This window comes from Wickerhamiella sorbophila, assembly GCF_002251995.1.
Source record: "Wickerhamiella sorbophila strain DS02 chromosome Unknown contig1, whole genome shotgun sequence".
NCBI classification, from domain to species: Eukaryota; Fungi; Ascomycota; class Dipodascomycetes; order Dipodascales; family Trichomonascaceae; genus Wickerhamiella; species Wickerhamiella sorbophila.
Genome location: NW_020193984.1, coordinates 2,286,340 through 2,313,096, shown reverse-complemented (window position 1 = coordinate 2,313,096; position 26,757 = coordinate 2,286,340). Strand labels below are relative to the sequence as shown.

General features: G+C 51.5%; 20 protein-coding genes across 20 annotated transcripts; 10 read left to right on the top strand and 10 right to left on the bottom strand.

Moving 5' to 3' along the window:
• Positions 1 to 230: 230 nt before the first annotated feature.
• On the top strand, positions 231 to 704 carry B9G98_01433 (hypothetical protein; the record flags this gene model as incomplete). The annotated part of the gene is made up of 1 exon (XM_024807991.1): positions 231 to 704. The coding sequence occupies one exon, from the start codon at positions 231 to 233 to the stop codon at positions 702 to 704; it is 474 nt and encodes a 157-aa protein (XP_024663759.1).
• B9G98_01432 (Transcription factor tau subunit) lies at positions 498 to 1,814 on the bottom strand. Its single transcript, XM_024807990.1, has 2 exons — positions 1,778 to 1,814; positions 498 to 1,727 (listed from the first exon to the last, which is right to left on the bottom strand). Exons 1-2 carry the CDS (start codon positions 1,802 to 1,804, stop codon positions 759 to 761), a joined length of 996 nt encoding a protein of 331 aa, XP_024663758.1. The 5' UTR covers positions 1,805 to 1,814; the 3' UTR covers positions 498 to 758.
• A 150-nt stretch (positions 1,815 to 1,964) lies between these two features.
• B9G98_01431 (60S ribosomal protein L25-B) lies at positions 1,965 to 2,399 on the bottom strand (the record flags this gene model as incomplete). Its single annotated transcript, XM_024807989.1, has 1 exon — positions 1,965 to 2,399. The coding sequence occupies one exon, from the start codon at positions 2,397 to 2,399 to the stop codon at positions 1,965 to 1,967; it is 435 nt and encodes a 144-aa protein (XP_024663757.1).
• Positions 2,400 to 2,629: 230 nt separating this feature from the next.
• Positions 2,630 to 2,995, bottom strand: B9G98_01430 (37S ribosomal protein SWS2, mitochondrial; the record flags this gene model as incomplete). The annotated part of the gene is made up of 1 exon (XM_024807988.1): positions 2,630 to 2,995. The coding sequence occupies one exon, from the start codon at positions 2,993 to 2,995 to the stop codon at positions 2,630 to 2,632; it is 366 nt and encodes a 121-aa protein (XP_024663756.1).
• A 117-nt stretch (positions 2,996 to 3,112) lies between these two features.
• On the top strand, positions 3,113 to 3,574 carry B9G98_01429 (Mitochondria fission 1 protein; the record flags this gene model as incomplete). The annotated part of the gene is made up of 1 exon (XM_024807987.1): positions 3,113 to 3,574. The coding sequence occupies one exon, from the start codon at positions 3,113 to 3,115 to the stop codon at positions 3,572 to 3,574; it is 462 nt and encodes a 153-aa protein (XP_024663755.1).
• A 23-nt stretch (positions 3,575 to 3,597) lies between these two features.
• B9G98_01428 (tRNA-specific adenosine deaminase 1) lies at positions 3,598 to 4,566 on the top strand (the record flags this gene model as incomplete). Its single annotated transcript, XM_024807986.1, has 1 exon — positions 3,598 to 4,566. One exon carries the CDS (start codon positions 3,598 to 3,600, stop codon positions 4,564 to 4,566), a length of 969 nt encoding a protein of 322 aa, XP_024663754.1.
• Positions 4,567 to 4,568: 2 nt separating this feature from the next.
• Positions 4,569 to 5,430, bottom strand: B9G98_01427 (hypothetical protein; the record flags this gene model as incomplete). Its single annotated transcript, XM_024807985.1, has 2 exons — positions 5,229 to 5,430; positions 4,569 to 5,120 (listed from the first exon to the last, which is right to left on the bottom strand). The coding sequence occupies exons 1-2, from the start codon at positions 5,229 to 5,231 to the stop codon at positions 4,569 to 4,571; spliced, it is 555 nt and encodes a 184-aa protein (XP_024663753.1). The 5' UTR covers positions 5,232 to 5,430.
• A 262-nt stretch (positions 5,431 to 5,692) lies between these two features.
• On the top strand, positions 5,693 to 7,149 carry B9G98_01426 (Sugar transporter STL1; the record flags this gene model as incomplete). The annotated part of the gene is made up of 2 exons (XM_024807984.1): positions 5,693 to 7,109; positions 7,145 to 7,149. The coding sequence occupies 2 exons, from the start codon at positions 5,693 to 5,695 to the stop codon at positions 7,147 to 7,149; spliced, it is 1,422 nt and encodes a 473-aa protein (XP_024663752.1).
• An 88-nt stretch (positions 7,150 to 7,237) lies between these two features.
• On the bottom strand, positions 7,238 to 8,839 carry B9G98_01425 (hypothetical protein; the record flags this gene model as incomplete). Its single annotated transcript, XM_024807983.1, has 1 exon — positions 7,238 to 8,839. One exon carries the CDS (start codon positions 8,837 to 8,839, stop codon positions 7,238 to 7,240), a length of 1,602 nt encoding a protein of 533 aa, XP_024663751.1.
• An 868-nt stretch (positions 8,840 to 9,707) lies between these two features.
• On the top strand, positions 9,708 to 10,556 carry B9G98_01424 (hypothetical protein; the record flags this gene model as incomplete). Its single annotated transcript, XM_024807982.1, has 1 exon — positions 9,708 to 10,556. The coding sequence occupies one exon, from the start codon at positions 9,708 to 9,710 to the stop codon at positions 10,554 to 10,556; it is 849 nt and encodes a 282-aa protein (XP_024663750.1).
• A 70-nt stretch (positions 10,557 to 10,626) lies between these two features.
• B9G98_01423 (Type 1 phosphatases regulator YPI1) lies at positions 10,627 to 11,004 on the top strand (the record flags this gene model as incomplete). Its single annotated transcript, XM_024807981.1, has 1 exon — positions 10,627 to 11,004. One exon carries the CDS (start codon positions 10,627 to 10,629, stop codon positions 11,002 to 11,004), a length of 378 nt encoding a protein of 125 aa, XP_024663749.1.
• A 278-nt stretch (positions 11,005 to 11,282) lies between these two features.
• Positions 11,283 to 12,212, top strand: B9G98_01422 (cAMP-dependent protein kinase regulatory subunit; the record flags this gene model as incomplete). Its single annotated transcript, XM_024807980.1, has 1 exon — positions 11,283 to 12,212. One exon carries the CDS (start codon positions 11,283 to 11,285, stop codon positions 12,210 to 12,212), a length of 930 nt encoding a protein of 309 aa, XP_024663748.1.
• Positions 12,213 to 12,335: 123 nt separating this feature from the next.
• B9G98_01421 (Ergosterol biosynthetic protein 28) lies at positions 12,336 to 12,722 on the bottom strand (the record flags this gene model as incomplete). Its single annotated transcript, XM_024807979.1, has 1 exon — positions 12,336 to 12,722. The coding sequence occupies one exon, from the start codon at positions 12,720 to 12,722 to the stop codon at positions 12,336 to 12,338; it is 387 nt and encodes a 128-aa protein (XP_024663747.1).
• Positions 12,723 to 13,715: 993 nt separating this feature from the next.
• Positions 13,716 to 15,734, top strand: B9G98_01420 (Lipase 6; the record flags this gene model as incomplete). The annotated part of the gene is made up of 1 exon (XM_024807978.1): positions 13,716 to 15,734. One exon carries the CDS (start codon positions 13,716 to 13,718, stop codon positions 15,732 to 15,734), a length of 2,019 nt encoding a protein of 672 aa, XP_024663746.1.
• Positions 15,735 to 17,186: 1,452 nt separating this feature from the next.
• B9G98_01419 (RNA polymerase II subunit B1 CTD phosphatase RTR1) lies at positions 17,187 to 17,813 on the bottom strand (the record flags this gene model as incomplete). Its single annotated transcript, XM_024807977.1, has 1 exon — positions 17,187 to 17,813. One exon carries the CDS (start codon positions 17,811 to 17,813, stop codon positions 17,187 to 17,189), a length of 627 nt encoding a protein of 208 aa, XP_024663745.1.
• A 562-nt stretch (positions 17,814 to 18,375) lies between these two features.
• On the top strand, positions 18,376 to 19,785 carry B9G98_01418 (hypothetical protein; the record flags this gene model as incomplete). The annotated part of the gene is made up of 1 exon (XM_024807976.1): positions 18,376 to 19,785. One exon carries the CDS (start codon positions 18,376 to 18,378, stop codon positions 19,783 to 19,785), a length of 1,410 nt encoding a protein of 469 aa, XP_024663744.1.
• Positions 19,786 to 19,854: 69 nt separating this feature from the next.
• B9G98_01417 (hypothetical protein) lies at positions 19,855 to 20,406 on the bottom strand (the record flags this gene model as incomplete). Its single annotated transcript, XM_024807975.1, has 1 exon — positions 19,855 to 20,406. One exon carries the CDS (start codon positions 20,404 to 20,406, stop codon positions 19,855 to 19,857), a length of 552 nt encoding a protein of 183 aa, XP_024663743.1.
• Positions 20,407 to 20,671: 265 nt separating this feature from the next.
• Positions 20,672 to 21,293, top strand: B9G98_01416 (DNA-directed RNA polymerases I, II, and III subunit RPABC2; the record flags this gene model as incomplete). Its single annotated transcript, XM_024807974.1, has 2 exons — positions 20,672 to 20,691; positions 20,885 to 21,293. 2 exons carry the CDS (start codon positions 20,672 to 20,674, stop codon positions 21,291 to 21,293), a joined length of 429 nt encoding a protein of 142 aa, XP_024663742.1.
• A 24-nt stretch (positions 21,294 to 21,317) lies between these two features.
• Positions 21,318 to 21,899, bottom strand: B9G98_01415 (Calmodulin; the record flags this gene model as incomplete). The annotated part of the gene is made up of 1 exon (XM_024807973.1): positions 21,318 to 21,899. The coding sequence occupies one exon, from the start codon at positions 21,897 to 21,899 to the stop codon at positions 21,318 to 21,320; it is 582 nt and encodes a 193-aa protein (XP_024663741.1).
• A 94-nt stretch (positions 21,900 to 21,993) lies between these two features.
• On the bottom strand, positions 21,994 to 26,448 carry B9G98_01414 (Glycogen debranching enzyme; the record flags this gene model as incomplete). Its single annotated transcript, XM_024807972.1, has 1 exon — positions 21,994 to 26,448. One exon carries the CDS (start codon positions 26,446 to 26,448, stop codon positions 21,994 to 21,996), a length of 4,455 nt encoding a protein of 1,484 aa, XP_024663740.1.
• Between the last annotated feature and the right edge of the window lie 309 nt (positions 26,449 to 26,757).

Here is a 26,757-nt window from a genome sequence, read left to right as displayed (position 1 = left end):
ATAGAATGTATGCCAAGAAAAAACGCGTAATTTTGTCGGAACACCAAATCAGTAACTCGGCCAGCGGCCGCGCTTTGTGCAGTGTTTGGATACCCTCCACCTTCTCCAGCACTCTACCCGCCTCGTGTCAACTGCACAGACATTACGTTCAGGGTTAGGTCCTCCGCAGCCAACCGTCCCTCCCTCCCAAGTCCAGGCGTGAAATTTTTTGCTGACAGAGACTCGAATCCATGAATCGTTGGCTAGGTCGAAGCTTGTGGACGGGCTGTGCACGCACGTTCTCCACGACGCCACTGCGAGCAAACAAACCCCGACCAGACATCAAGAGCCACAAGAGCCTCATGGATCTTCTCCAGTCCGACACAGGCGCTACGTCGAGGCTGAAGACACCCGGACGAGTAGCCGACGACCTGCTTTTCCAGCTGCGGTCCCAGCACCAGCGGATCATGCCTCCCCGCACCGGCGTTCTGGTCGGCCGTAGTGCCCCCGTGCCGTCGCCCGAGCTGCTCAACCGCGCCGTGCGCCAGGTCAACACCATGAACCGGGTCAACGCAATGAAGGAGACCGTCAACTTGCAAAGGTTCGCTGAGCGACCAGGAAAGGCCCGTCTGCGGATCCGCATCCAGCGGAAACGCCGCGAGTTCAATGCCGGCGTCCGCCGTCTCTTCCAGTTGGTCAAGCGGGCAAAACGCCAGGGCTACTAAATGCACATCCTATCGTTATATATCAGGCTTGTTGGTGGGCCATGTACAGCTAAATCATAATTCCATCCTATCGCGGGCCCGCTGCTCGTCAATCTCTTTTATCCGGTCGGCTAGCTTGGTCTTCTTGGGCACGTCGGTTTGCACGGGCTGCAGAGTTATGCGGTCTCGGGTCTTGCCGATATAGTCGCCCTGGCGGTCAGTGTAAATCTCCGTACCAACTACGCGACTCCACTGGCCTTCGTAGACTTGGCGTCCAATTTTAAATAGCGGTGTTTCCTCCTTCAGATCGGCGATTTCCAGGTCGCCGGTTTTCGGGGCCACCGGCAGACCCGACATGTCAAGGGGGACCAGCAGCTTGACCCGAGCGTTCGAGCGGCTCTTTTCGTCCTCCAGCGAACCAGCCTCAGCATGCATATCAAACGACCAGTGCATCTGCTCGCCGTTTTTCAAAAATGACGTATCGCCAGAGTAGACGCACGCCCATGTGTTAGTCTCGGGGTCCAAATCGTAGCGGTCCAAAGAGCAGGTGCCAGCCCTGACTTCGAGATTAGCTAGAACATGACCGATTTCGATCTTGATCGCAGCATGCGTGGCGATAAGAATAACGTCTTCCGAGGTCTGGCCGATCAGAGTGTCCATTGCCTTTTGCACACGCTCACGAAGTGCCTCCCGGCTCTCACCGTCTTCAGATACCGGCACCTTTGAGCTATAGCTCAGGTCGATATCAGGGAATGATGATTTGAGCACGCTGGCCTGAGCAGGTACCGGGTGGGTTGGCCGCTCGAGGTAGTAGTACTCGCCTAGACCGGCTTCCACATGAATTGGCAGGCCCAGCCGCTTGCTCGTAGGCGAGCATGTCTGCAAACACCTATAAAAGGGCGAAGAGTAAATTCTCTGGATCGCAGGCTGTATTTTGACCAGGTGAGCACTTAATTCGGCGGCTTGCTCTTCGCCGGCAGCCGACAACGGCACGTCTCCGTCGATATTGGTAGGCGGCGGATCAAGATTGGCTCGCAGCCCATGCTTGAATGTTAGCTCATCAATTCCTGGCTCGTGAACCTCTATTAACTTACTCGACAAACGTAGATAGTGCTGACCATGACAAATCCAAACAAAACTCTGCCTGAACTGGCTGTTTTAAGGATAGAGACTAGATATGTTTCTACGTTGAGTTTTGATTTTTTAGATGGAAGGCATTCTCACCAAAACCAGGATATGGCAGAAATACTTTAGGCTACACAGTGCATAGATGCTAGTGGATTACAGGTAGCCGGCACGGCTGGCAACATCAAGGGCATCAAAGTCGGAAGTGAGACGGACAAAGGCCTTCTTGGTGCCATCAGGGCGGATGAGGGTGTTGATCTTGAGAGCCTCAGCACCGAACAGCTTCTTGACGGCATCGCGAATCTGGTACTTGTTGGCCTTGATGTGAACCTGGAGAACCAAGGTGTTGGAGGCCTCGATCTTCTGGGTGGCAACCTCGGAGTTGACGTTGCGGACAATAACCTGGTACTCGTCCAGACGACGGGGGTGGTCGACGGACTTGCGGGGGTACTTGGGGCTGCGAGCAAGAGCAAGAGTCTTGGGGAGACGGAAGGTGGTGGAGGTGCGAACCTTGGTCACCTTGTTACCGTGAACACCCTTGGTGGCAGCCTTCTTAGCGGCAAGCGCCTTCTTTTGAACGGATCCGGCCATGTTAATTGGAGATGATGCTTGAGACGGCTGAGAGTGTATTGTCAGATGAGTGACTGTGGCTGCTAGGGCCAAGCCCTAGTGCTGACTAACAGAGGACCCTCCCCCCCTGAAGCGGCCATCTCTTCCCTGGCAAATCCCCGGATAATGGGCTGAAAATAGGCGAAAAACTGCTGTTATCTAGCTCTTATCCAGCTCTTAAATATATATACAAATAGTGCCAACCCACCTGATCAAATACGGCGGTCTAAACGGTTGAGCTTCTTCGCATTCTTGGCATTCGTCCGCGTCCGTTGGCCGTGAACCGGAAGCCCCTGGGCGTGTCGCATGCCCTGGTACGATCCGATCTCGTGCTTGATCCGGATGTTTTGCAGAATCTCATTTCGAAGCTCCGTCTCAATCTTCAGCGTCGACAGCTCCTTGGTCAGGGCAAGAATCCGCGGCTCGTCCAGCTGATGCATGCGCATCCGCGGGTAAAAGCCCAGCTTGGAGCAGATCTCCCCGGCAGTCTTGTGTCCGACACCAAAGAACTTCTGAACAAGCCCGGCCTGGACCAGAACGTTCCCGCGGAACGACTTCCCCATGATATTCGTGACCATTTTACCTGATGAAAAATCCCGTTAGGTGTTGCTGACCAAAAGGTTAGTTGGCCCCACGCAGTTCGACTGTAAGCGCTTGGCGGGTTGTATTCTCTTGATTGCCACCGTCTACAGAAAATGAACGCAACCACGTACTATGCTTCTCTAGAGGAGTGCAAAAAGCCGCTGCCCAATGAGGAGTTGGAGATTTTGGCCAAACAGTATAACCGGGAGGGAGACCATGCATCCATCCAGACCCGGTTCAACTACGCCTGGGGGCTGATCAAAAGTAACGATCCAGAGCACCAGCGGATGGGCGTCGAGATTTTGACGCAATTGTTCAAGTCCGCACCCGAGCGCCGTCGTGACTCTCTTTACTATTTATCCATTGGCTGCTACAAACTGGGCGACTACACGAATGCCCGCCGCTACGCTGACGCGTTGTTACGCTACGATCCAACCAACCCACAGATCAATCAGTTACGCCAGGAGATTGAGGACAAGCTCAACAAGGAGGGCATGATTGGTATGGCAATTGTGGGTGGTGCAGTCGCAGTTGGTGCAGCAGTGCTTGGTGCCATGCTGCGCCGTCGCAGATAAACCCGCCGCTGCACGACCATGACATGGCAGCATGGCTCGTGCTAGAACAGTACAAAAAGCTGCCTAACAAGGGGAAGCCCACACTGAGGTCTAATGGCGTCCAGGAATGGACAATTCTAGCCGGCGTGGTCGTTGAAAGAGATGGCGAGTGGGAGTGTGTGGCATTGTCCACAGGATTGAAAGCAATGCCCGAAACAATTATCGCGAATGGTGGGGGTAAGATCCTACATGATATGCATGCCGAAATCCTAGCTCTGCGGGCTTTTAATAGGTGGATCCTAGGTCAGTGTCTTGAGCCAACCAGTGGTTGGATCGAAAAGGTGGGGCCAAAGTTCAAGGCTCGGGAAAACCTCAGGGTATTTCTCTATGTTTCCGCACCGCCTTGTGGTGACGCTTCAATGTCACTGTTTCAAGGGGAAAGCTGGGAATCAAAGCCTGAAGGTCTGCTCATTCGCGGCCGAAACCACTACGGCTACTTGGGGTACTTGCGAACCAAACCAGGACGTCAGGATAGCGAATTAACCCTGTCCAAGTCTTGTACCGATAAGCTTGCTTTCAGACAACAAACAAGCATTTTACTTGGCCCCACTCGACGCATTGTCGAGCCCATCTATTTAACGATGCTCGTGTGTCCTGTTTTGCCAGACTTTGACCGAGCATTTCGACGGTGGCCCGCGGCAAACTACTTTTCTTGGCAGGAACCTCAGTTCACTTTCGCTGACGCCCAGGCACCTACCAAAGCTCCAAGCCCAACCAGTTTGGTGTGGGTGAGCCCCAATCTTCAGGAGGTTATTGTCAACGGGGTCCGTCAGGGCTCAAAGCTAGGCTCTGGGAAAGGTGCCAGCATTGTTAGTCGATTCGAGATCGCTAAATTGGTCAAAGCTATCGAACAAACCTCAGCAACTAGCTATCTATCTTGGAAAGCCACCGCAGACAAAGAGTATCCACCGGGATGGCAACGAACTGCAATGGATGATTTTGAACTTATATAGAATCATTGGGGCTCAACAATGGGCTCGCCTTCGTCGCTGGGCGTACCGTCTCCCTCCTCGTCGCCGCCGTCGACAACACCATCTGCCGGACCGTCTGCTCCACCAACAGAACTCTGCATCTCAGCAGCATACATAGCGCCACGTAGAGACTGAATAATTTCGTTGTTGCCAGCTGCAAGGTCAATTGCCCGTTTACCGCGGACATTCTTGGGCATGGGGTCTGCGCCCGCTTCGATCAACAGCTCCACGACGGCCCTTCCCAGTACCTTATCAGTCGCCGCAAACTCCACAGCACTGTGTAAAGGAGTGCTTTGCTGTAAACGGTTAATGGGGTCAATCTCAACACCCTCCTGGTCCAAAATCAGGTCAATAACGTCGTAGGCGCCGTTAGCTGCGGCCAAATGCAGTAATGTGTTGCCAACAGGGTCTCTCACATTGTTTATCAGATCGGCAATCCCCTCAGGCTTCTTATCCTTGAAAATGGACTCCATAAGAGCCTCATTATTCGAGCGTGCCGCGCCAATAAGTTGCTCGTTCTCGCTGGCCCCTTGCATCTAGTTCGGATTACAAACTCCGAGCGCCCGATCGGGGGTTGATAGAAATAGAAAGTAGAGACCTGTGCCGGTTCGTAGACGTAGTTTAGAAAGACAGTGTTAGAGAACCATTGGCTGGCAGGAAGATTTTTCAAGGTGGGGAAATTAGAGTCGCCCGAGCCAATTATAGAACACTTGACGTGTGGCGTCCGCTTGAGCTCTGCAATCGCCCCAGAACAACTTGAAATATGACGTGTTTAACTTGAATTGATGCTGAACAACTGTAAAGTTTATTCGAACCATTTTTGAATTGGCGCGGCCGTATAGCTTGCACGCCCAACAAGGCGAGGAACGAGCGTGTACGTGTTCGCGACCTGGAAGGCTCAAAGTTCCCATGAAATTAATGCATCTTATCGGCACGCAAATGTCTGTATCAGATTAAGATGCTGCAGTCTAAAATCTAGCTTCAGCTGGGGATCAACGTCATTCTCGTTGCGAAACCCAGTTGCAGGCGACATAAAGTAATGAACGATTAAACTTTAAGTCCAAATATATAGTATCGTTTCCAGAGATAGGTTCTCAAGAGAATAGCTATGAAAGGCCGAGCTCTTAGAAATTTTCTAGCTGGCATCGGTTCTCTCGCGTATTTTCTCCAGGGTTACACTCAGAGCGTTCTCAATGGTCTTGTTACTCTTGACACGTTTGTTCGCTATTTCCCATCAATAGACACTGTTAATGCCACAGACGAGGTGTTAAAGACTCATGCAACAATGCAGGGTACAGTGGTGGCAGTGTATGAGGCAGGCGGAGCATTCGGTGGCCTGCTGTGTTTTCTTCTCGCGCACACGCTAGGGCGAAAAAGAACAGTATTCTGGGCTACAGTTTTCCAACTGATCGGAGGAATACTCCAAACATCTGCTTTCTCAACATCTCAACTCATTGTTGGCCGCATCGCAACTGGTATCGGGATGGGAGCCTACTGTGCCACTATTCCTCTGTGGATTTGTGAATGCATTGGCCCTGCGCACCGAGGTAAAACAGTCTTGCTGTTGGGATGCTTTGGTGATATCGGCATGGTGGTTGCAAACTGGGTGACCTATGCCTTTTTCTATGCTGGTAAAACGGATCTCAAGTGGAGGATCCCCCTGTCGCTGCAACTACCTGGTGCTGTTGCCATCCTGCTATTAGTCTTCTACTTACCAGAATCACCAAGATGGCTATCTGCTCGAGGTAAACAAGCCAAAGCCCTCGAGGTATTTGCGGCCTTGAGCGGACGAAAAGGCAAGGATCCCACCGACCCCGAGGTCCAAGATGAGCTGGACACGACGATGAAAGATGCTACAGAGTCTGCTAAAAGCCACCGCCTTTACTTTCGCATTTTCCTCGCTGTTTTCATTAATATGATGGGATGCTTGACTGGTATTAGCGTTTTGACATTTTTTTCGACCGAGGTTTTGGAAACGCAAATGTCTTTCTCGGCCGACGAGGCACGGCTTGTTTCGGCAGGATTGGAACTTGTACGTGCAGCGTTTGCTTTTGTGTCCATGGCATTGGTGGACAAACTTGGGCGTCGGCCATTAATGTTGTGTGGTGCGGCTGGAATGATGGTGTCGATGGCGGCCATGGCCATTCTTACAAAGTCTGGTGCTAGTCAAGGTATGCTATATGGTGCCATCGTATTTCAGTTCATGTGCATGGTCTTTTACCCTATAGGGTTCCATTTGATGCCAACCATGTACGCGGCGGAAATTGCACCTGCCAAGTATCGGCACAAGGTCACGGCAGCGTCGAATGGCATTCACTGGCTTTTCAACTTCATGATTGCCGAAGTTTCCCCTCTGGCTTTCAATTCCTTGGGAAACTATTATTACATTGTGTACGCCTGCACTAACGCAGTTACATTAGTGGTTGTCTATTTTGTCTTTCTTGAAACTAAGGATCTCACTCTCGAAGAGATTGAAAGCGTGTTCAGCCATCTAACGTCGTATCTGAAGATCCAACAAGTGCGTAGTGAGATTGTTGCGTCGAGACCCGAGCTAGGGAAGCTTGAGAAATTCAGAATCTGTGAAACCGATGGTGATACTAGTTCTTGCTCAACGGACTTTCAGGATGCGAAAACATGCAATGCATCCGTCTGCTCAGATTTCGATTTCAAGTTTTATGTCCAATCCAGCAATAATCTTATCGAGAGCCGACATTGTCACTTTTGATTCCTCGGTCTCAGTGGTAGAGCTCTCGACGACTGGAGCCGGCTCCTGGCCATCGTCATTATAGTAGATACGAGCTGTGGTGCGCAGACGACTGAAGGGGTCGGCTTTAATAACGTTGCCAGATTTCCTTCGCTCGGCCTGGGCTTGGATTTCAGCCTTGCGGATCTCTGCAACGTTGTTGCGTCTGTTTCGCTCGTTGACGCTGGCGAGCTTTGAAAGCTTGTCATCTGCAGCTGACGCAGTGCGAACAGCCGCTTTTTCTTCTAGGCTAGCTAGCCGTTCGTCTAGTTCCACCACCAGGGCCTTGTTGCCTTGCTCGAGAGCCTGCTCCCGTTGCTCCTGAAGCACAGAGCGCTCCAGTACAGTATTTGCACCCTTGGATCCAGTGAGGGTTTGTCGTCGCTGAACCATCTCCTCAATTTCTTGAGAGGTTAGTGCCCTTCTGAGCTCACGCATCTCATTGAATTTGGCATCGACGCGGTATCGCTGAGGCAAAGAACGCTGCGCCTGCTCCATTGCATTTTTCCAGTATTCAAACTCGGATGCGGTGATGGGGGAGTCACTTGCAATGCCCATTTCGATTTGCCGCTCCGAGCCAGCATGGGATACTAGCAGAACTTGATCAATAACGCGGTCCATAAAGGTGTATACTTTGTTCACTTTGACCAGCTTGATAACCTGGCATACACGATAAACGTTTTGTTGTTTTTGGTGGTTGTAACCGATGTTGACCCGCACAAAGCTGCCTGTGACCGCTGCCTCAAAATTTGGATAATAACAATACTTGGCCAGCAAAGTCTTGCCAAAGCGAATACGGTTCAGATCAGAAGCACTAAGTGGCTTAACTTCCTCTCGTTTCTCGCCCTCGTCCCATTCAACTTCTCGGTCGCTGTAATCACTCCCGTACTTTTCTTCGTCCTCGTCTTCGTCTTCATCACTACCTTCATAATCCGAGTCCATTGCTCCTTGCGAACGACGTTCACGTTCTTGACGCCGCTTTTTCAAGGCTTGTAATTGGTTCTTTTTGGCGCCCGAGACACCTACGACTTCACGGTCGCGACGAAGCTGTCGCTGGTCGCCCTGAGCCTGGGCAAGCTGCTGTTTGCGCTGGTGGGCACGCTGTGCGAGGTATCGTCGTTCCTCGAAACGCTGCATTTCCTGCGAACGGTCGAAAAGGATTTCCTCACGCTCAATTTCGGGGAGGGCCAGGAGCTTGGCCCGATCTGCCTCGTCGCGGTACTTTCCTTCAAGCGGATAGGGGTTCTTTTCACCATATTCGACATCTCCGGTAGTTTCCTCACCCTCGTCGCTGTTGTCTACGCTAGGAGAGGCTGCGGGACCGGCCGCATCGTCGTCGTTGTTGTCGTCGTCATCGTCGTCACCATCGCCCTCGTCTGCATCGGACCCCAAGCCGTATTCTTCCTCTGTCTCTGAGTCCTCCCGTTTTCTCTTTACAGGAAGCTCGTCCTCTGTTTCGCTGCCGCCGCCAGCGCCAGCCAAAGCGAGCAAATCGTCATCCACGTCAGACATGATGAAGCGTGAACTGAACTCTTTGCGTAGTAAGCAATTTCAGGCCGGGTAATACTTTGCTGAAAACTCGCTTCACCCTGGGTACAGCATGCTTTAAATACTATGATTAATTTTATCTTATCAGAGGCACTATATGGAGGCACTATATACGGGAAATAGATTGAAACGAGATGAAACAAGAAATAGCTAATACTCTCGAGGGTGATCTATGCGGCATTTGCCGAACCATCTGGCAATTCGGGCTCCCGTGAACAAGCACACGACCCCAAGGGGCTAGGGCCGTCGTGGTACAGGATCGCCATTGTCTCCCGGCGGCCCTGCATGATGCATGGAAAGTAGCTCTTAGCAGGTCTTGGAGTGCTGGTGCATGCGCGGGCGATGTAGAACAATTTTTAGAGGCACTCTGTGAGTTTCTAGTCCTCAATATTGCCGTTTCGGCCGGGCACGCCACCTGGATGAGCAATTGAGAAGATGAAAAACCGTGCAGTACTGTTTTCCCGATTAGGAAGGTGAAGCCAGTTTTCGCCGTTTGCCATTCAAATATAGACACGTAGGTAACTTTAAATAGCCCTGTGAGCACCAAAGTGCTTGTGAAAAGTGATAAAAAGCACCACGCCGTACAACCACATCACCGGAGCCCAGGAAGACCTCTAACGTGGCATGTACGCCTAGCCCAGATCCTGCCTGGGAAAGTGGAGGTGCATGTAGAGTCAGCTTGATTAGAAAAAAAAGATTACCTGCGCAAAAGTATAAAACCTCGAAACAGCCGCCAGAGTCCGCAGGATTCTTTCAGAACTTTGCAACCCACCACACCAGTTCTCACCCGCCTTTATTAACCACTGACCCAGGTGAGCCTGGGACGTAAAATATGATCGATAAAGGAAATCCTACGGCGACCGCGCTCGGCGTCGTCGGAACCGTCTTGTGGTGCATTCAGCTCATCCCGCAGTTCATTTACAACTATCGCAGAAAAGACTGCACAGGCCTTCCTGTGCTCATGCTCTTCCTGTGGAGCGCCTCGGGTGTGCCCTTTGGCATCTACTTTATGGTGCAGCGTGCCAACATGGCTCTGCAGATCCAGCCCCAGCTGTTTACGTTCTTCTGCCTGTGCACATACTGGCAGACGCTCTACTATCCTCCGGTAAATTTGGGATGGAAAAAGGCGACCCTGATTGTAGGGATCCAGGCCATTGTCAGCGCTGGCATTGAGCTGGCCGTGATTCTTCCCCTACGACCAGTGTACGACCGAGGAACTACCTGGCCCAATCTGATTCCCGGAATCATTGCTGCCGTGCTGCTGGCAGTGGGACTCCTGCCGCCCTACCCAGAGCTCTGGAAGGCCAAGGGCCAGGTGGTGGGCATCAATTTCGTGTTTCTGTTTTTGGACTCGAGCGGCGCAGTGTTCAACATCATTTCGGTTTGCATGCAGAACGGCAGCCTCGATATCCTTGGCATCGTACTCTATTGTATTGTTCTGGCCCTGGAACTAGGCATCTTCACCTCGCACATCGTGTGGATGATCCGGCTGAAATACTTTGGTCTCGAGCCTGTGCAGTCAGACAAAGAGGAAATCTCTATGCATAGCGAGGAGCAGGAACCCCGCAAGTTCTACGAAAATGTCATCACTTATTTGTTCGGGGAAGTCCGCAAGCCAGGGGACTACGATACGGCGTGCACAGCCGAGTCCGAATCCATCGACGACTGCCAAAAGGTCTAATATTCTCTAGATTTATACTAAAATTCATCGCATATAAGTGGATCCCGGCCCATCAGTTTGTCAGCACAGCATGTCGCAAAGACGAGAGGCAACGCCGTCACAAACGGAAACGGTGACGGAGGATTCGACACAAGAACGGCTTGCCCGGCTTGTTTTAATAGGAGATCGGCCACGGAGACAACCGAGGGTCCGCTGGACTGAGGAGGTAGTCGACAACGAGCATCTGAACCGGAAAAAGACCAAGATTTGTTGCATATACCACCCGCCCGACGAGGAGCTCGAGCAGGAGACCAGCTCGTCCGACTCGGACTCGGACTCGGACTCGGACTCAGACTCGGACTCGGACGAGCCACAATGTGACCACCACGGCGCGCGGCATAATCGACCAAATGCATACGAACGCCAGCCCCGGCTTCGTCGCCCCGCCAAGCCCCACACCCACGACTAATGTCAACCCGCACAGCTGTAATTTTGGTCTGTCCCATCCTAAACTATCATTTATTTCTGTCATGTACTCAATATACCAGCCGCCGGGCCACCAGCCGCATAGATCACTGATAGGCGGACCGGCGGTGCACTCCAGACCCCCAGACCCTTGCCCCACCCAGAGGCTTGGTCGGTCGATGATTACTCAAGGTTGGGAGGGCGGGTGGTTAGCACTAGCCTACCTCTTATCCCCCTCTTTGAAGCCACCGATAGCACGCAAAGCACAGACTGCACGTTCGAATGTTCAACAACTACCGCCTAGGAGGAGAGCCAAACACCGAAGAGAATCCCAAGGAAGCGGACTTCCCCAGCCACTTTAACGCGAACCGTCGCACCTCAGTGTCGGCAGAGAGCGTTGCTCCCCCGTCGTTTCCGGGAGCGGCAGGCGAGGGTTCCAAAGAAAAGAAACCGTCGCTGCTTACTGGAGCCAGCGAAAAGCTCGTGCGGCAGGCGCTGGCCAAAATGTTCATGTTCGCCGACCTCAATGACGACGGCATGGACCAGATGATTCGCTCCTTTGTTCCGAAGGAGTATCCGGCAGGGTCGTACGTTATCAAGGAGAACGAGGAAGGCGACTTTTTCTACGTGATTGAGTCGGGCAATGTCGAGTATACCAATGGCGGCAAGCTCCTTAACACCGGTGGCCCAGGCACTTGCTTCGGAGAGCTTGCCCTACTCCACAACGCCCCACGCGCGGCCAGCGTCCGCGCCACCACAGATCTGAAGGTCTGGGCGCTCGATCGCATCACGTTTAAGGAAATCGTCATGCTCAAGCTGTACGCCAAGCGTGAACACAGCCGCAAGGTGCTGTCGAATGTTGATATCTTACAACATCTCGAGCCGGCCGCCCAGCTCAAGCTTGCGGATGCCTTACAGCCCGTGTCCTACAATACCGGAGAAGTCATCGTCAAGGAAGGTGACGAGGGCGATAATTTTTATTTGATTGACGAGGGCGAGGTCGACGTCTCGGTTAATGGCAAACCTGTGAACACCCTGGGCCGAGGCGGCTACTTTGGCGAGCTCGCGCTCCTGTACAATGCTCCGCGCCAAGCCACAGTCGTTGCTCGCACGCCCCTCAAGCTCGAGCGTCTTGACAAGCCTGGTTTCATCCGCTTACTAGGCCAGGGCGTGGTCGAGGAGCTGCGTCGCAGAGACCCCACAAAACGTTGAGACTTGTACACTTTTTTGATGGTATTTCCCCTGTTTTTGCAGCGGAAACAACCTAAATAAATTTATTGCATACTACCCTCAGATTTATTGGAGAAGAAAACAAAAAGTAGAAACGATTATTTTTTAATAACTGCCCCGGACCAGCAGCATCCAAATCGTCGTCGTGCTCGCCACAATCAACGGACCGGCAAGACCTTTGCCGAGTTTCGCGGTGCGGAACACCAGCCACTCGGACACGAAATGGAAGCCGGCCAACACGTACGTGCTGAGTGCCAAGTTGTAGAAGGCCGGGTTGGACAGGTTGTATGCTGCATAAAAGCGAACAATGGCAACCAAGAGCGTCCACGTGCCGAACGTGCGGTTCGATAGGGGCGTCACCTGTTTCGGATCACGCTCGTACACTCTGCGGGATAACGTCAGATCCCCGTAGTAGCATTGAGCAGAATTGAACACAGAAATTGCTGATACCAGCAACATCCATTTTGGTAGCAGCCCGCTGGGGATGTACATGATGACAAAGCTGACGCTGCGATCTCCAGGCCATGACTAACCGCCAGCGGCCCTGTACTGTACTGCCCTGTGGCCGCATCAAGACGAGAGGCATGCGTGTACTATCACTCCGCATCTGCATACCTCAACTGTTGGGCTGAACGGGCCTGCAATTTGGCATACCCAAGTGGGGGACTTGGATATGCCAGCCCCTGGGAAACCAACCTGGACTGTTCCATTCCACGGCTTTCAGCAGCTTCCACCCGGCCGTTGTGCTCAGGTGCATGCAGGCATGCATCGGCCATCTGATCAACAGGCGACACCGCAGCACGGCACGGCAATGAAGAAGCGATTATATCCGCTAAAAGCACCATAGCGTCTATCTAGTTCCTCGTTATCTATTTAATCCGATCAGAACAAGCATAAACTGACCCGTAGAGGGAACAGAGATCGCGTATGCCCGCTGTGTACAGTCAAGGGTGCGCCCTGCACCTCTCCTAGTACGGTTCAGAGATCAGCAGATGCTTGCCGGGGGTTGACGAAAGGGTGTTTGCAGTGTCAACGCATATAGCACGCTCACTCTTTTTAACTTATAGACTAGACACTGATAATTGACAAGAACATGGACCATTCAAGCGCTGGCTCAAGGCGGGAGGGGTCAGTTTGGTAACCCTAAACACACACACACACACACACATTGGTCCATTCTCCTGTCTGTTTTGGTCGGGTAGCGTCTCGCAGGGTCAAGATCGGCAGCCCCAAGCTAGAACTGCCAGTTTATAAATAGCCCAGCTCTTGACTGTCTATCGCCTCTGGGTCTTTTTGGTGCTCTTGCCGCAATGACCTAAAACGCTTCAACTCTGGAATCTCAAAGTTGCAGACGAAAGCGGAAGTGCACACGAAATTCATGCAGCTGACCCACCCTCCCCCGCTCCACTGCATAACCAAAAGTATAAAGATCCTAGGGCATGCGCACTGCAGTTCAAATAACTTGAGTATTTCACGTCTTGCTAGATGAAATACGACCCCCTATTGCTTCTGGCCGGTCGCGCCGTCGACGTTACCCGGTCTGCGGGTTCAGCTTGGGTAGGTGCACCGGGAGATACCCCTGTCGTGCCTACTTCGGACAACTTCTACTTGTTTGACAAACAAAACATCACCAAGTATGCTCTTGGCGATATCTTGAACGTCCGGGAGATCGGTGTCCCTCAGTACACATACTCCAAAGCCTGGCAGGTGCTTTATCGGTCTGAAAACACCTTCGGTGACCCCACGGCCACTGTGACAACGATCGTTCTGCCTGCAAACTTCAATGGCACTACTGGTCCTGCGAACGTCGTATCGTACCAACAGGCTGAGGACTCGGCGTACTTGAACTGCAACCCGTCGTACGGGTTTGTCACCGGAGATAACCAGAGTGACCTTCAGCAGATCCTCGACGCTGGCTACGTTCTAAACTACCCTGACCACGAGGGTATCAACTCGAGTTTCACTGCGGGGCCTCTTGAGGGTAAACTAACTCTCGACTCCATTCGTGCTGTCCAAAAGTCCAAGAGCTTCACCGGTGTCAACTATGGCCAGGCCATCATGTGGGGCTACTCCGGTGGTTCAATCGCTACCGGCTGGGCTGCTGAGTTCGCCGACTGGTATGCTCCTGAGCTCAAAATCGCAGCAGCCGCTGTCGGCGGGTATGTTGTGAATTTGACGGCCACCGTCGAGCTGGTTAATGGTACCCCTGTGGTGGGATTTGTTCCTCCCGGGCTCTTGGGTCTTGCTAGTGAATATCCTACGCTTGCTGCCTTAATCGGTTCGCAGCTTAAACCAGATATGGCAGCAAAAGCTATGGATGCTCTTCACCAATGCACGCTTCAGGATATCCTAGAGTACATGAACGAAAACGTTTTTGATTACTTCGTTTCCGGTGCAAGCATTCTGAACAACCCCGATCTGCAAGCCGTTTTGACAAACACCACTTTGGGCACGAATGCCCCGAAGTTCCCTATGATTGTGTACAACGGTATCGAGGACCAGATTGCTCCTATTGGACAGGTAGATAAAGTGGTCACTGAGTACTGTAACGAAGGTGGAAGAATCCACTACTACAGAGGAAACAAGATGGATCATCTTTCTACGGCATCCAATTATGATAAACAAGTGTTCGACTCCTTTGCAGCTTTATTTGCTGGTCAAGGATGGGACACATGTCAAGTCTTTGGTTTGCCAATTGGTGATTATGCTGGTAATAATGTACCCCAGCCTAAAAACCTCGATCCCACAAGCTCCTCTGCGGTTCCCTCTGGCTCTTCTGTCTCTACGGGCCCCGCGAGCGTACCTGCTAGTTCTGTGGCACCTGATAGTTCTACCGGTCCCAGTTCTGGAGCTGGTTCTTCCGGATCACCTGCAAGCACCACAGCTGCTACTTCTTCAAGCATGCCTGTCAGCTCGCTGACGAGTGCAAGCTCTACAGTAGCTGGGGCTCCGGGTTCGTCGGCGCTTTCAGCCACTAGTCCACACAACGCTAGCACAAGCTCGCAGGGAGTGGCTTCTCTGGCTAGTACAGAGCATTCTACTGTTACGACCTCAGCAGCTAGTTTGAGCTCAATGAAAGCCGCGACCTCGATGCAAGGCGAGGGAACAACGACCGTTGTAGTGACCGAGTTTACTACCTATTGCCCCGAGCCTACCACTTTGTGTCCTGGTAACGGAAAGTGCTACACTGTTACATCTGCTACCACATTGACAATCACCGATTGCCCGTGCACACTCACACATGGTCCAACCAGCAGCTCTACTCCCGGCCATGGTTCTAACTCAGGCTCCAACTCGGGTTCTAATTCTGGTTCTAATTCTGGGTCTAATTCCGGGTCTAACTCCGGTTCCGGCTCTGGCTCGAACTCAGGCTCCAGCCTCCAGCCAAGTGTTTCACCGCTTGCCCCGACTGTTGCACCTACCGTTGCCCCCGCGAATTCTGCTTCAAAGGCTCAAATGGGTGTGCTGGCTTTAGTCCTATCCGTGGCGGTCCTCTTATTCTAGTAATATGTATTATAATTCCGGTATTTTGTTGATATTATTGAATACAGGTAGATTGGTTATGCTACGTCCACGGTGACCAGAGTGGCAAAACATGGAGATGAGTTATCTTCCAGGATCCAATAGTACCCAATTTGCCTGTTCATGATACATATGTCATGGTGCGTACCAAGAACATAGCTTAGCAGAGGCGACGAAAGTTCACCTCACACGTAAAGGAATCTGTTGAGATCAGGACACTTTAATAGAGAAGCCAAAGACAAGTGATACGTCTAGCTTTGACAGTTCACTTTACGTCGGCAAATATATGGACACTCGAGTGAATTGTAAAACCTAAATGACTGTTAATGCCGGTATTCCATGGTGTTACGTTGCACACCAATGTTGACGTACAAGGTATCGGGTTGCTACATGCTTGCACGTACCGCACTATTAAAGTTGCCTTGGAATACCAGCACAGCAGAAATGCAGTAAATACAACCTAATCACTGTATTGATCTTTCTTCGAGTTAATTTTGTTCTAGCATCGGATTTGCCGTTCTCAAAGAAGGTGTGCCTATACGATCATTTGTAGTAGAATTGTTCTTCCACGACCACTTCAGTGTGCACAAAGTCTATACTACAGCTGCAGCATGCAAAATCAAGTTGTGATTCGCTAAAGCCGATCTGAAAGATCGATGAATTAACATGATTGCCGGCAATTTAAACACTATTTCTGAGTACTTGCCTTTTAATCCAGGTTACTTGTACAAGCCACCTTCCAATAAACACTTTTTGAGGAACCGATTTCAGATCGCACGACTCGTCACATTGTCACCCACAAGCTAACCTGTCAACTTCGATGGAACGATCATTATATCCAAGAAACTTTGATAACGGAAAAATTGCCTGTCAACTGCCATTTGAAGATAATCTTCGACAATCAACCTCTACTGTTGACCTAGCAAAGTTAGACTAGTGCATATCTCACATCAAACATTGAAGTTCGTCTCCAGTAAAATAACTATCTGTAACGCATTATTTCAAAATACAACTAACCTGGAATTTAACTACAATCATCTCGATGCTGGTCGTCCAAAGGAAATGGAACCCTCAGGTAGCGCTAACTATTTCTATTCGTTTTATCCAAAACTGGTGTTCAGATTCTCAAGTTTAGTCGTCAAGTTGCACACGAGTACGACTACTCGACTATCTAGATGCCCAAAGTCACACCACAAACGCTGCCTACGCTTTGTACAAATGACTGGCTCACTGCAGTATATAACCCATAAGTTCCGCAATTGGAAGTTATTGTTCTAGTTAGGGCATCAAAACAGAATGCTCGAATGTAGCTGTCTCATAAGAGTCTATAGAAAGCATTATTGATATCGCCCAATCTAGGACAGGACTATCTCAACTTGGGATATGATTGTGGAGAAGATAATTTGCATAAATAAGGACGTTTCGAACTCCATCCTATGGCGGGACGGGAGTTTTGTTCTCAGATATTTTTATCTTAGTTAGGGCATCTCCCAAATCCAGTGCGTCCAGTTCCTTCTCGTTTATATGTAGAGCAGCGAACTCGTTTTCGACATCCTGCTGCTGAAGTAGCAAGTCACGAACAACAACAGACACAGGCTTTCGCTCTGCCCTGGCTATTTGTTGCACCTCTTCCAACAAAAGTACGTTTGCTTCGTAAGGCATCTCGCCAAACGGTTTCCACACAATGTCCTTGCGTGTGACCAGCGCTTCGTTGGGTAGTTGCTGCTGATAGAATGCACTCGCCTGGAAGCAATGGCGGGAACAGAAGCTGCGACTCCATGGATTCACAGCTAGGCTCTGGTCTTTGCGAACATGACCATGGCAGTCTGTCAACCTATTAGTACAGATGGGGTAGCCGCAACGAGACAATACTCTTCTTTCCTCTAAAAGGTCATTGTAGTCTGACGGTGTGAAAAATCGTACAAAAAATCGCAGTGTATCCTGGTCAATTGGATCAGTGGCAAGAATGATCAGGCTCAGAACGAGATTAACCGCCTGAACTTGAGACAGCAGGCCCTTCACACCGGGCTGCAATATCTGGCAAACCTGCTGCACAGTCATGAGTGGTTCAAGCGCTCTAACAATCGGTCCCGTCGGTGCAAGCTTAGCGGGTGCTTGCGTATGGTTCTCTCAAAAGGGTTGGTTGAGTCACGTGATCTCGAGTGGGAGGGAGCTAAGATTTGACGCTGCACATGAAAAGTCCAATAGGCAACGGGGGTGCAGATGAAGCACTGACACATCTCTTTAGCCCAGCCGCCTGCTTACTAAGGAGACGCTGCTAATCTTGGTGGAGTTGACAATGAGCGACCGCTATGGGTACGCAATCGGCAGAAGGGTGCAAAAAAACACCACACCCAGGAATATTTTTTAGAATTGCTCTTGGCCAGATGAAAAATATTGGCTGTACATACATAGCTGACAGCGGCAGCCTCCGCCCGAGGCGTACTTTTCACTATATAAATTACATAACGCCTATCAGTCAAAGTTGCAGACCACCCGGACGAAAACGCTCTTATAGTCTTGGGATTATTGACTGGAAAGCCAAGCACTTTGCAAGGTGAAGACAGTTCAAAGTGGAACCAACAGTATCCAACGGGGCTTCAGCGAGCGCACATCGAGACAGATGGGTTTCGAAGAGCTTCCTGAGCATCTGCCAGTACATCTGAGCACAGACATGATGGAGAACATGTTTGATCTCCCGGACCCGAGATTCTCCATATCCGTCAGCGAAATAGCGGGCAAAGACCAAGACGGTGTATCGGAGGAGCGCGATGCGTCGCGATTGGGCCCTTCCAACAACTCGTCACCCCAACGCAGCGAGGTCGAGCACCAGACGCAGGGGACCGTGGGCATCTCTTCAGTGGGCCAAATACGGCAAATAAGCGACGTTGGACTCCATAGGGTTCAGAGCTCGAATGAGTCGCAGCGTTCTACGTCTATTTCCTCGGCATATGAGCCAACTCGAGCGAGGCACAATAGCATTTACTCTGAAGACGATAACGGCGTGCACCCCAATTTGTTTTACTCCCCGGCTATAGGCCCCCACAACATTGACGGCACGCCGCTCATGTCACCTCGCGACGCAGCATATGCTGGGGTCGAGATGTATGGCGATTTTTCAATACCTCCGGCCTACGTTGAGTCACCCGTGGTTTCACCGTCGCTAAATCCACAAAAGCGAAAGATTGTTGCTGCCGGGAGGGTGGCCAAGAAGAGTCCACAGCTGAGAGCACGAATGCGACGCAGCAGTTTGGTAAATGCGTCTATTTCGAGCACGAAATCGCCGTCCCACTCATCATCCGACAAGGGCGAGGAAGATCTTTCGGATCTTATAATGCCCCCAGTCGCTGATGCACAGTCCATACCATCTGTTTTGGCGGGTACAGCAGTAACGCCCGCAACGTTAATGGGCATTCAGTTTTCTGATGATCGGCTGGGCACTTCTTACTCTTCAGAAAATCAGGACTTGACCCCGCACCAAGCAGTTTCAGGAAGTGGATCCGGGATATTGCATACCCACTCTCAGTCATCGGTACTCAACAGCCGAAGCAGTTCCGTGCAACCATCACCGGCTACCACCCCGCTATTGGCTCCGGCAATACAACAACGCAAGACCAGAGTGCGTCCCCTGTCGTCCTCATCCGCCCGACAGCCCCGGTTACGTTCTGCGCCAATCTCCCCCGCAATTTTGCCTAATGACCAACAAGGAGAGCAGGACATGGCTTCGCTGCTGGCGAGCAAGTCGAATATCCAAAGTATCATGGAAGGGGTTCACCAGCAGATGGGTCTCAAGTACTCTGAGGACATGACTAGCGAGCTTTCGAGCAAAAAGAAGAACCACAAAATGGCCGAGCAGGAGCGAAGAAACCGTATGAACTCAGCACTAGTAGAGCTCAGCAGACTGGTGGCGATGTCGTCTACACAACTGTCTAAAGCGGCCACTGTAGAGGCGGCAATCGAGTATATTAAAAGAGCCCAGTCCCGAATTGCTGAATTGGAGGAAAAGCTCGCTGGATACGAACACGAACTCTGACTTTTTGGGAGAAACCTTATTTAAATAACAGAATAAAAAATAGACAGTGTAGCCCAAAGCACCTCTGTCTTAGGGATCGGCCGCAGCCGCGTCCGGGTTATGCGAGGCGGCTACATGCCGGTCCAGATCGTACTGGCGAGTGAAGCGTCTATCGCACCCATCTTCTGGACACGCAATAGGCCGGTCTTCGTAACCAAGGCCGGTAATGCGGTTGATTGTGTCCCCGATTTTGAGCAGTTTGGGCGGCGGGAGAGACTTTGATCGAGATGGCTCGGTAAAATAAATAACTTGCTCTCCTCCCGGATGTGACCTGCTAGAGTCGGCAGGCAATACAGGTTTTACAGGCTGGACCAGTGAATCCTCCGGCCCTTTGGTGTGCCGGGCAGCCATGTGCTGTTGCATATCAGCGAACTTGTCGAAGGTGTCATCACAGCAGCCGCAATGGTACTTGTTGGAGTGATTCTTTTCCACGTGGCTTTCGTATTTCTTTTGTGTAGGGAATTCCGTGCCGCAGCATTCCCGATCGTGGCGATTGATATGCCAAGTTAGGTGCTGCTTCACGCGATACACTTCCATGCAGCCTTCTCGAGGACATTCATAGCGCAGAAAATGTACATTCATATGCTGGTCAACGTGTTGTTGCGTATTGAGGCCCTTGCCGCATACAGGGCACTTGAAAGGCTTTTGGCCTTCAGGCACATGCTTGAGGAGGTGCACCTGGAGATGCGCCTTTCGGAAAAACCTCGCGTGGCATGTCTCGCACTCAAACGGCTGCTCACCCGTATGAGTCCGCTGGTGCTGCTCAAGAAGTGCTGGCCGGTTGTACGCTTTCCCACAGTGACACAGATACCTTTTCACTCGACGCTTCGAAATGACGACGTTAGTCATGTCCGACGAGGAAGAAGCGTAAGTTTTTATCGAGGGGAGTGAGGGGGTCTAAATGGGCATTTGGATGGATAAAACGGGGACCAAACGGCTGTTGGGCAGACTTGAGTAGACTCAAGCCTCCTACTGCTGTAAAACAGGCCTCGAACCGCCCGCAGCTTGTCTAGTTTAGATCGATCGGCCCTGCAGCGTTTCCAGACAACTAACATTTCAGTTTCAACGACGGTTACGAGAACACCTTCGACGATTTTGAGGAGCACTTCTCTGAGCCGGAGGATCTCAAAGACGAAGAAGACGCCGAGGCGGCTATCGCTGCGGACGGTCGTCAGATCGTAGAGTCTGGGCAGCGTGTGCGCTCTCAGCGAGAGCTGGCGGTGCCCAAGGAAGAAAGAACGACCACGCCGTATATGACAAAATACGAGCGGGCCCGTGTGTTGGGTACGCGTGCTCTTCAGATCTCTATGAACGCTCCTGTACTCGTCGATCTGGAGGGTGAGACCGACCCGCTGCAGATCGCCATCAAAGAACTCTCACAACGCAAAATCCCCCTGGTTATTCGCCGCTATCTTCCTGATGGCTCTTACGAGGACTGGGGCTGTGATGAGTTAGTTGTTGATCATTAAATACTATATAATATATCTTGGTTCCTACACGCCCATAAGAGACACAAACGACTTGGAATCGAAGCTGCGGCTCACGCCCTTTTGCTTTTCGAACTTTTTGAACACTAAATCAATCTGCTCGTCAGTCACTCCTTGGGTTCTTAGCTCTTTCCTGAGCTCCGCGCTGTCTATTCGGCCATTGGTCTCGAAAGCAGTGAAATACGATTCCAGGTCCTCGTTTGTAGGAAGCTCCTTGATAATCTCAGACATCACAACCAGGTAATTTGCAAAGCCAAACTGCCCGTCCGCTTCCGCTCCACACCGCTTCAGCATGTCGTCGATTACCTTGCCATTCGGCCTCCTTCCGAGCGAGACCATCATGTCCTGGAGAGCCTGGCGCGAAACAGCACCGCTTCCATCGCTATCTAGTAAATTGTACGAGTCGCGCACCAGTCGCATGGCTGCTGGGTCGAGCTGCTGGATGCTGTCCGAGACCTTGCGAGGCTCAACGCCAGAAGCATTGCGGGACTCTGCCCTCTCAGGTTTACTTTTGCTGTCATTCCTTCTCGAGTTTCGCCGCTCTTTGTCGCTCGATCCACGCTTTTGCACGGAAATCTCGCTAGGCATGTTTACGTCAACAAACAAAACAAATCGCGTTCGTAGATAAGAGATGCATAGATTATAGACACAAAGTTTGAGTTAAGGAAAATACAGAATCGGGTTAGGCCAAAAACGCAAATACTTCAATAAGGCGAGCAGAAGACCAGGCCTGGGTGGGGGACGAGTCGGCGCAGAACGCTCCGTCTTTCTGGGTAAGCTCGGTAAGACCCGCCCATGGCGAATGACGGACCCAAGAGGAGTTGCCCTTCAGTCTTGATCGGATCGTGGCAATCGTCTCGCTCTTAGCAACGTCACGCTTCTTGTCAATAACTGCAATGGCGTGGAGGAACATTCCGAAACACCACACCCATTCGGGGCCCTGGTGGTAGTTGCGGCCCTTGGACGAGGCAAAATCAGTGTTTTCAACGCTGTTCTCGTAGTAAGGTCGATAGTTGTAGTCGCTAGGATCCAACGTCGCCATACCAACAGGCCCTCGCAAAACCTCGTCGGCAGTAGCCAGAGCGCTCACGGCATGCTCAACTTCAAAGAGCTCGGGGGCAGCTACCATGGCAATTGCAAAATTGGGACGGAGCTGGTAGTCCTCGTAAGGCTTGCCCGAGCGATACAGGTCCTTGTAAATGCCACGGCGATTCACAATACTGGCATCAAAGTCATAGTCGCCCTCGTTGTCTGCCTTGGGGATGTAGAAGCACTTTTCAAAAGAGTTCTGGATCAAGTCCTCCCATTTCTCCAAAGATACGTGCTCACCATCTTGGTTTTCGACGCCCTCAGGGAAGTTGTACTTGCCCTCCCGACGAACGTGGTTGACCCACCTCAAGCAAGACTTGAGCAGACCAATGATCTCAATAGCCGCACCATCACGAGGGGTTCCGGGAACGCCTTTGTTTCCTGCAAGCTCGGACTCGCCCATCTTGTCCATCCAAGTGCCGCAGTTATCCTGGTTACCACCAAAAACAAGACCGTTACTCCAGTCAACGTAAATGTGCTGGTTGAAGCCATTGTCTTTCATCTGGGAATCAATTGCGACGCCTGCATTATGCTCGCGGAACTTGATACTCTTGGCATGTCTGCAAAGAATTTCCGTGACAATTTCACCAATAGTGCTCTCATGCGTGAATGCCTCCTCAGAGTCCCACTCGACAAATGTATCATCTAGAGGGAAGCGACGTTTGACCTTTTCGTGGAGAATGTCAACATTGCCAACATACTCGCAGTACTCTTGAATGAACTGAGCAAAGAACCAAACAGCGTCACGTGCGTTGTAGCGCGGGTTACGGCCCGAGTCCAACAAGTTTGGAATCAAACCATGTTTCAGTGTTTTGGCAAACCCGAGGATATGCTCCTTGGCAGAGTCGAGACGGCCGGTTTGCAACAGCAAACCTCCAGCAGAAAGGAACACGTCACGACCCCAGCAGCGCATAAACCCGTTGCTGAAATGGGGCAGACCAGCGGCCAAAGAAGGCACGGTCTTGTCAGGAAGCACAGAAGCATTGGGAAGAGCATTCAGCATCTGCAGTGATGTCGAAGCCAGAGATCGGCTGAACTTGGTCGACGTGACTGAATCAGGCATAAGCTCAGCTGCACGGTCAACAGCTGCTTCAAACAACCCTAAGATGATAGCAGAGAAGTATCGCGGACGAAGGAATGAGGAGACCTCACTAATGAGCTCACGTCGGGGCCTCAACCAGTCCTGTACTCTTCCGAGACGCTCGAAGCCGTTGTTCTTGTAGAATTCCAGGCGATTGTCGAAGGAATCAAGGGCCCACAAGCCGTCGCGCAGGTTTTGTGCAGCAGGGCAGCCAAGATCATTCTCGCGAACAGCTTTTTGAAGCACCGAGGCCCATCCCTGAAGACCGGCGTAAACAAGAGTGGTGTCACCAGGAATACAATAGGCGCCAAACTTACCGTCCGTGGCAGCACGTTCTTCACTATCGCAGCGGTAAAGTAAAACACTCAAGTCAAACAAATCAAGCTCGGCGACTGCTGCACGGTGACACTTGCGAACAGACTGCTCGATACGCTGAGAATCGAACGTACGCGTGGTTTCGAAAATAGCAACAGATCCACAGGGGAAGTCGAGTGACGACGGGGGGTAAAGAGTGGTATTTCCATTCTCTGCCTGGTCAAAGTTCCAACCTTTCAACTCGGTAATCTCGACATCAACAGGGATGATCTTCTCCTCTTTCTCTTCACCAATCTCGCTTGTACGCTTAATACTCCAACCGTGCTTGAATTGAACATGGCTCTGTTCCAGAATGACAGGCGGAAGTTGCTGGTCGTAATTAACACCGGGGAAAGCAGTACGGGCCACCATATAGTAGCCTTTGCCAAGCTCAGGGTTCAACCGGTGCACGGTGATATACTGGCCATCGTGATGAGTGAAACTCTCGTAATAATTTTCTGAGCCCATCTTCTTATGCAGCTGATTGAGAACGCCCTTGATTTGCGAAATTCCTCCGTCAAATACGTACGGCCGATGCTCAGAGACAACGTTAAGCTCACGAGGATAGATTTCATCAACGCCCATCGTAGAACCTGATGCCACCATGCAAAATGCAACCAAAGCAGCAGTACTAAGAGTATCCTCGACAGTGCGTTTTTGGGCAAACATGGGGTTGTCATGAGTGGCCTCCATCAACCAGGCATGGATGCTCTCGGGGCGCAACTGAATGACACCATCTTGGAGAGGTGATCCCTCCAGGTAAGAGCCGATCGGGCGACCGCCGTTGATTTGGATCACGGTAGAAAGCTCCTTAGCATCGCCAGGGCCAATAGCTTCGCGAAGCAAAGAGTTGATAGCCAAGCGTTCAACGAAAAGAGTGTCCATTTCCGCAGAGCCACTGAATAACTCTGCAACCACATAGAGCTGAGGTCTCACACGACGGGCCATGTCCAACATGTACTCGCCTACATGAATAGGCGTAGAATGACAGTTGTCGAGACGGATTCCAGCAAAATGTTTTGCGAGCATTTTGGCATACTTGGACATGTGGTCCCAAAGCCAAGGGTTATCTTCAGGCGACTTGCCGTAGCGCATTTTCACGCAGTCGCCCCAAATGATAACCTCACGACGGAGATAAGCCTTGGACTCGGGGCCAGCAAAGTCTACAAGGGGGTTTCCACCCCATACCCAACCGTTATTGGCGAGAGCAACTGTTCCTTCGGCAGTCTCAACGCGGGTAAAGTACGTCTCAATAATGGGCAATTTAGCGTTGACTTCGTTGCCAAGCTTGGGACCGTGGCCTGCAATACGGAGGTAAACCTGACGATCCCTGATTTGCTGCTTCATGTGGGCAATATCGCTGTTGTATTCGGCATACAACGGCAGGTTAACCTCATCTAAAATCTGACGGGCAGAGAAGGATGAGCCAGCGACGAGCTCGGCCAAGAGCGAGGTCTCGACCCGGCGATGGAAGCGCGGGCCAAACTCACCCTTGTGGACACCACCTTCGTTTAGAAGAAGCTGAGCCAAGCTCTTGAGGTCACCAGGAATGTTGTTACGGGGGCGGCCCTGGAAGGGGCTGTCGTCCACAGTCTTTTCAAGCGAGTTGACATCGACGACGTAGTACTCCCATAGCTTGGCTGGGCCAAACACCTTGTCATCGAACTGAGCAATAATACCGTCGAGATCTGCCTCGTTGTTGATCAGCGCACCCGACTCGCCAAGAGCTTTGGAGAAGTCCAAAAGAGCGTCATCGAGGACGACGGCAGCTTCAAGGTGGGGGGCCGTCTTGTAAGAGTACCCGGCCTCAGGGTGGTCCTTCAACCAGGGAGAATTGTTGGCGGTGTGGTTAAGAACCATATCAGACAGTGCCAAAATGCCGTGATCTTGCTCCATTTGGTGGACGAGCTTCTCGACATCCGACTCACCATTAGGGAACACTTCGGAGTCCCAGGCCAGCTGATCGTAGATGCTGAAGGGAGAATTAGACTCACCACGCTGTTGCAGAGGCACAAAGTGGATCATATTGTAGCCCTTGGCCGCGATCTTGGCCAGCTTGTCGGGCCATTGGGGCAATGGTCCCATGAGTTTTGACAAGACGGACTGGACGCAGAGCTCATTGGGGGAGACTTGCTTGTCCTGCAGAGTGAAGATCGTCGCTACAACGAAATCAAAAGGCTTGGTCTTCTTGGACACGACCTTTTGCTCACCGTAGCGGCCCTCGTAGTGGTCGTACTCAATGTAAGCCGAGAAAGTACCGCTTTGGTGGATCTCAATATCGATGCTGTGGTCTGCATTCATACCGTGGGACTCGGAGAGCTCGTACTTGTTGTAATTGTTTCTGTCAAACTCACTTCCTCGCGCCGGATAGTTGCAATAGAGCTTTCCGTTCTGGACGACCGGCGACGTGCTCGAGACCTTCAGCCGCAGCAGGTACGGCTCAGAAGGCACGGGCAGCGCCGTGATTTTGCCAGCTATCTTAACCGGACAGCCGTCAAAGAGCTGGAGTTCGTACACTCGCATCGTGGAGAACAGAAAGTGGGACTCTGCAGCAACCCGCAGGGTCTTAAATGCCCTGTGGCCCGGGTGATGCAAAGGAGATGGTTGCTGCATGACGTTCCTGGCCAGCAAAAGTGGGTACGGGTATTTGTCGTGAAATTATAGCGTCAACTGGGTGCAAGTACATATTTTTTGCCAGCAGCGTGCGAATTGAATCTGTAGATCACTGCTGCTGCACTTTCCACCAGTCCAGCGAACTTTGTCTTTGGCAGATCGGGATGGCTGTAGGGTTAGTATTCAGATTGGGCGAAGAGCGGCCAGGATGGTTGGCAGCTACCCAGAAAATCGGGCAGGGGTGTTGGGAAGACATGGGAGGGGTGCTCAGTACCCCTGGGCGCACGGCGTTAGGTTAGGGCAAAAAGC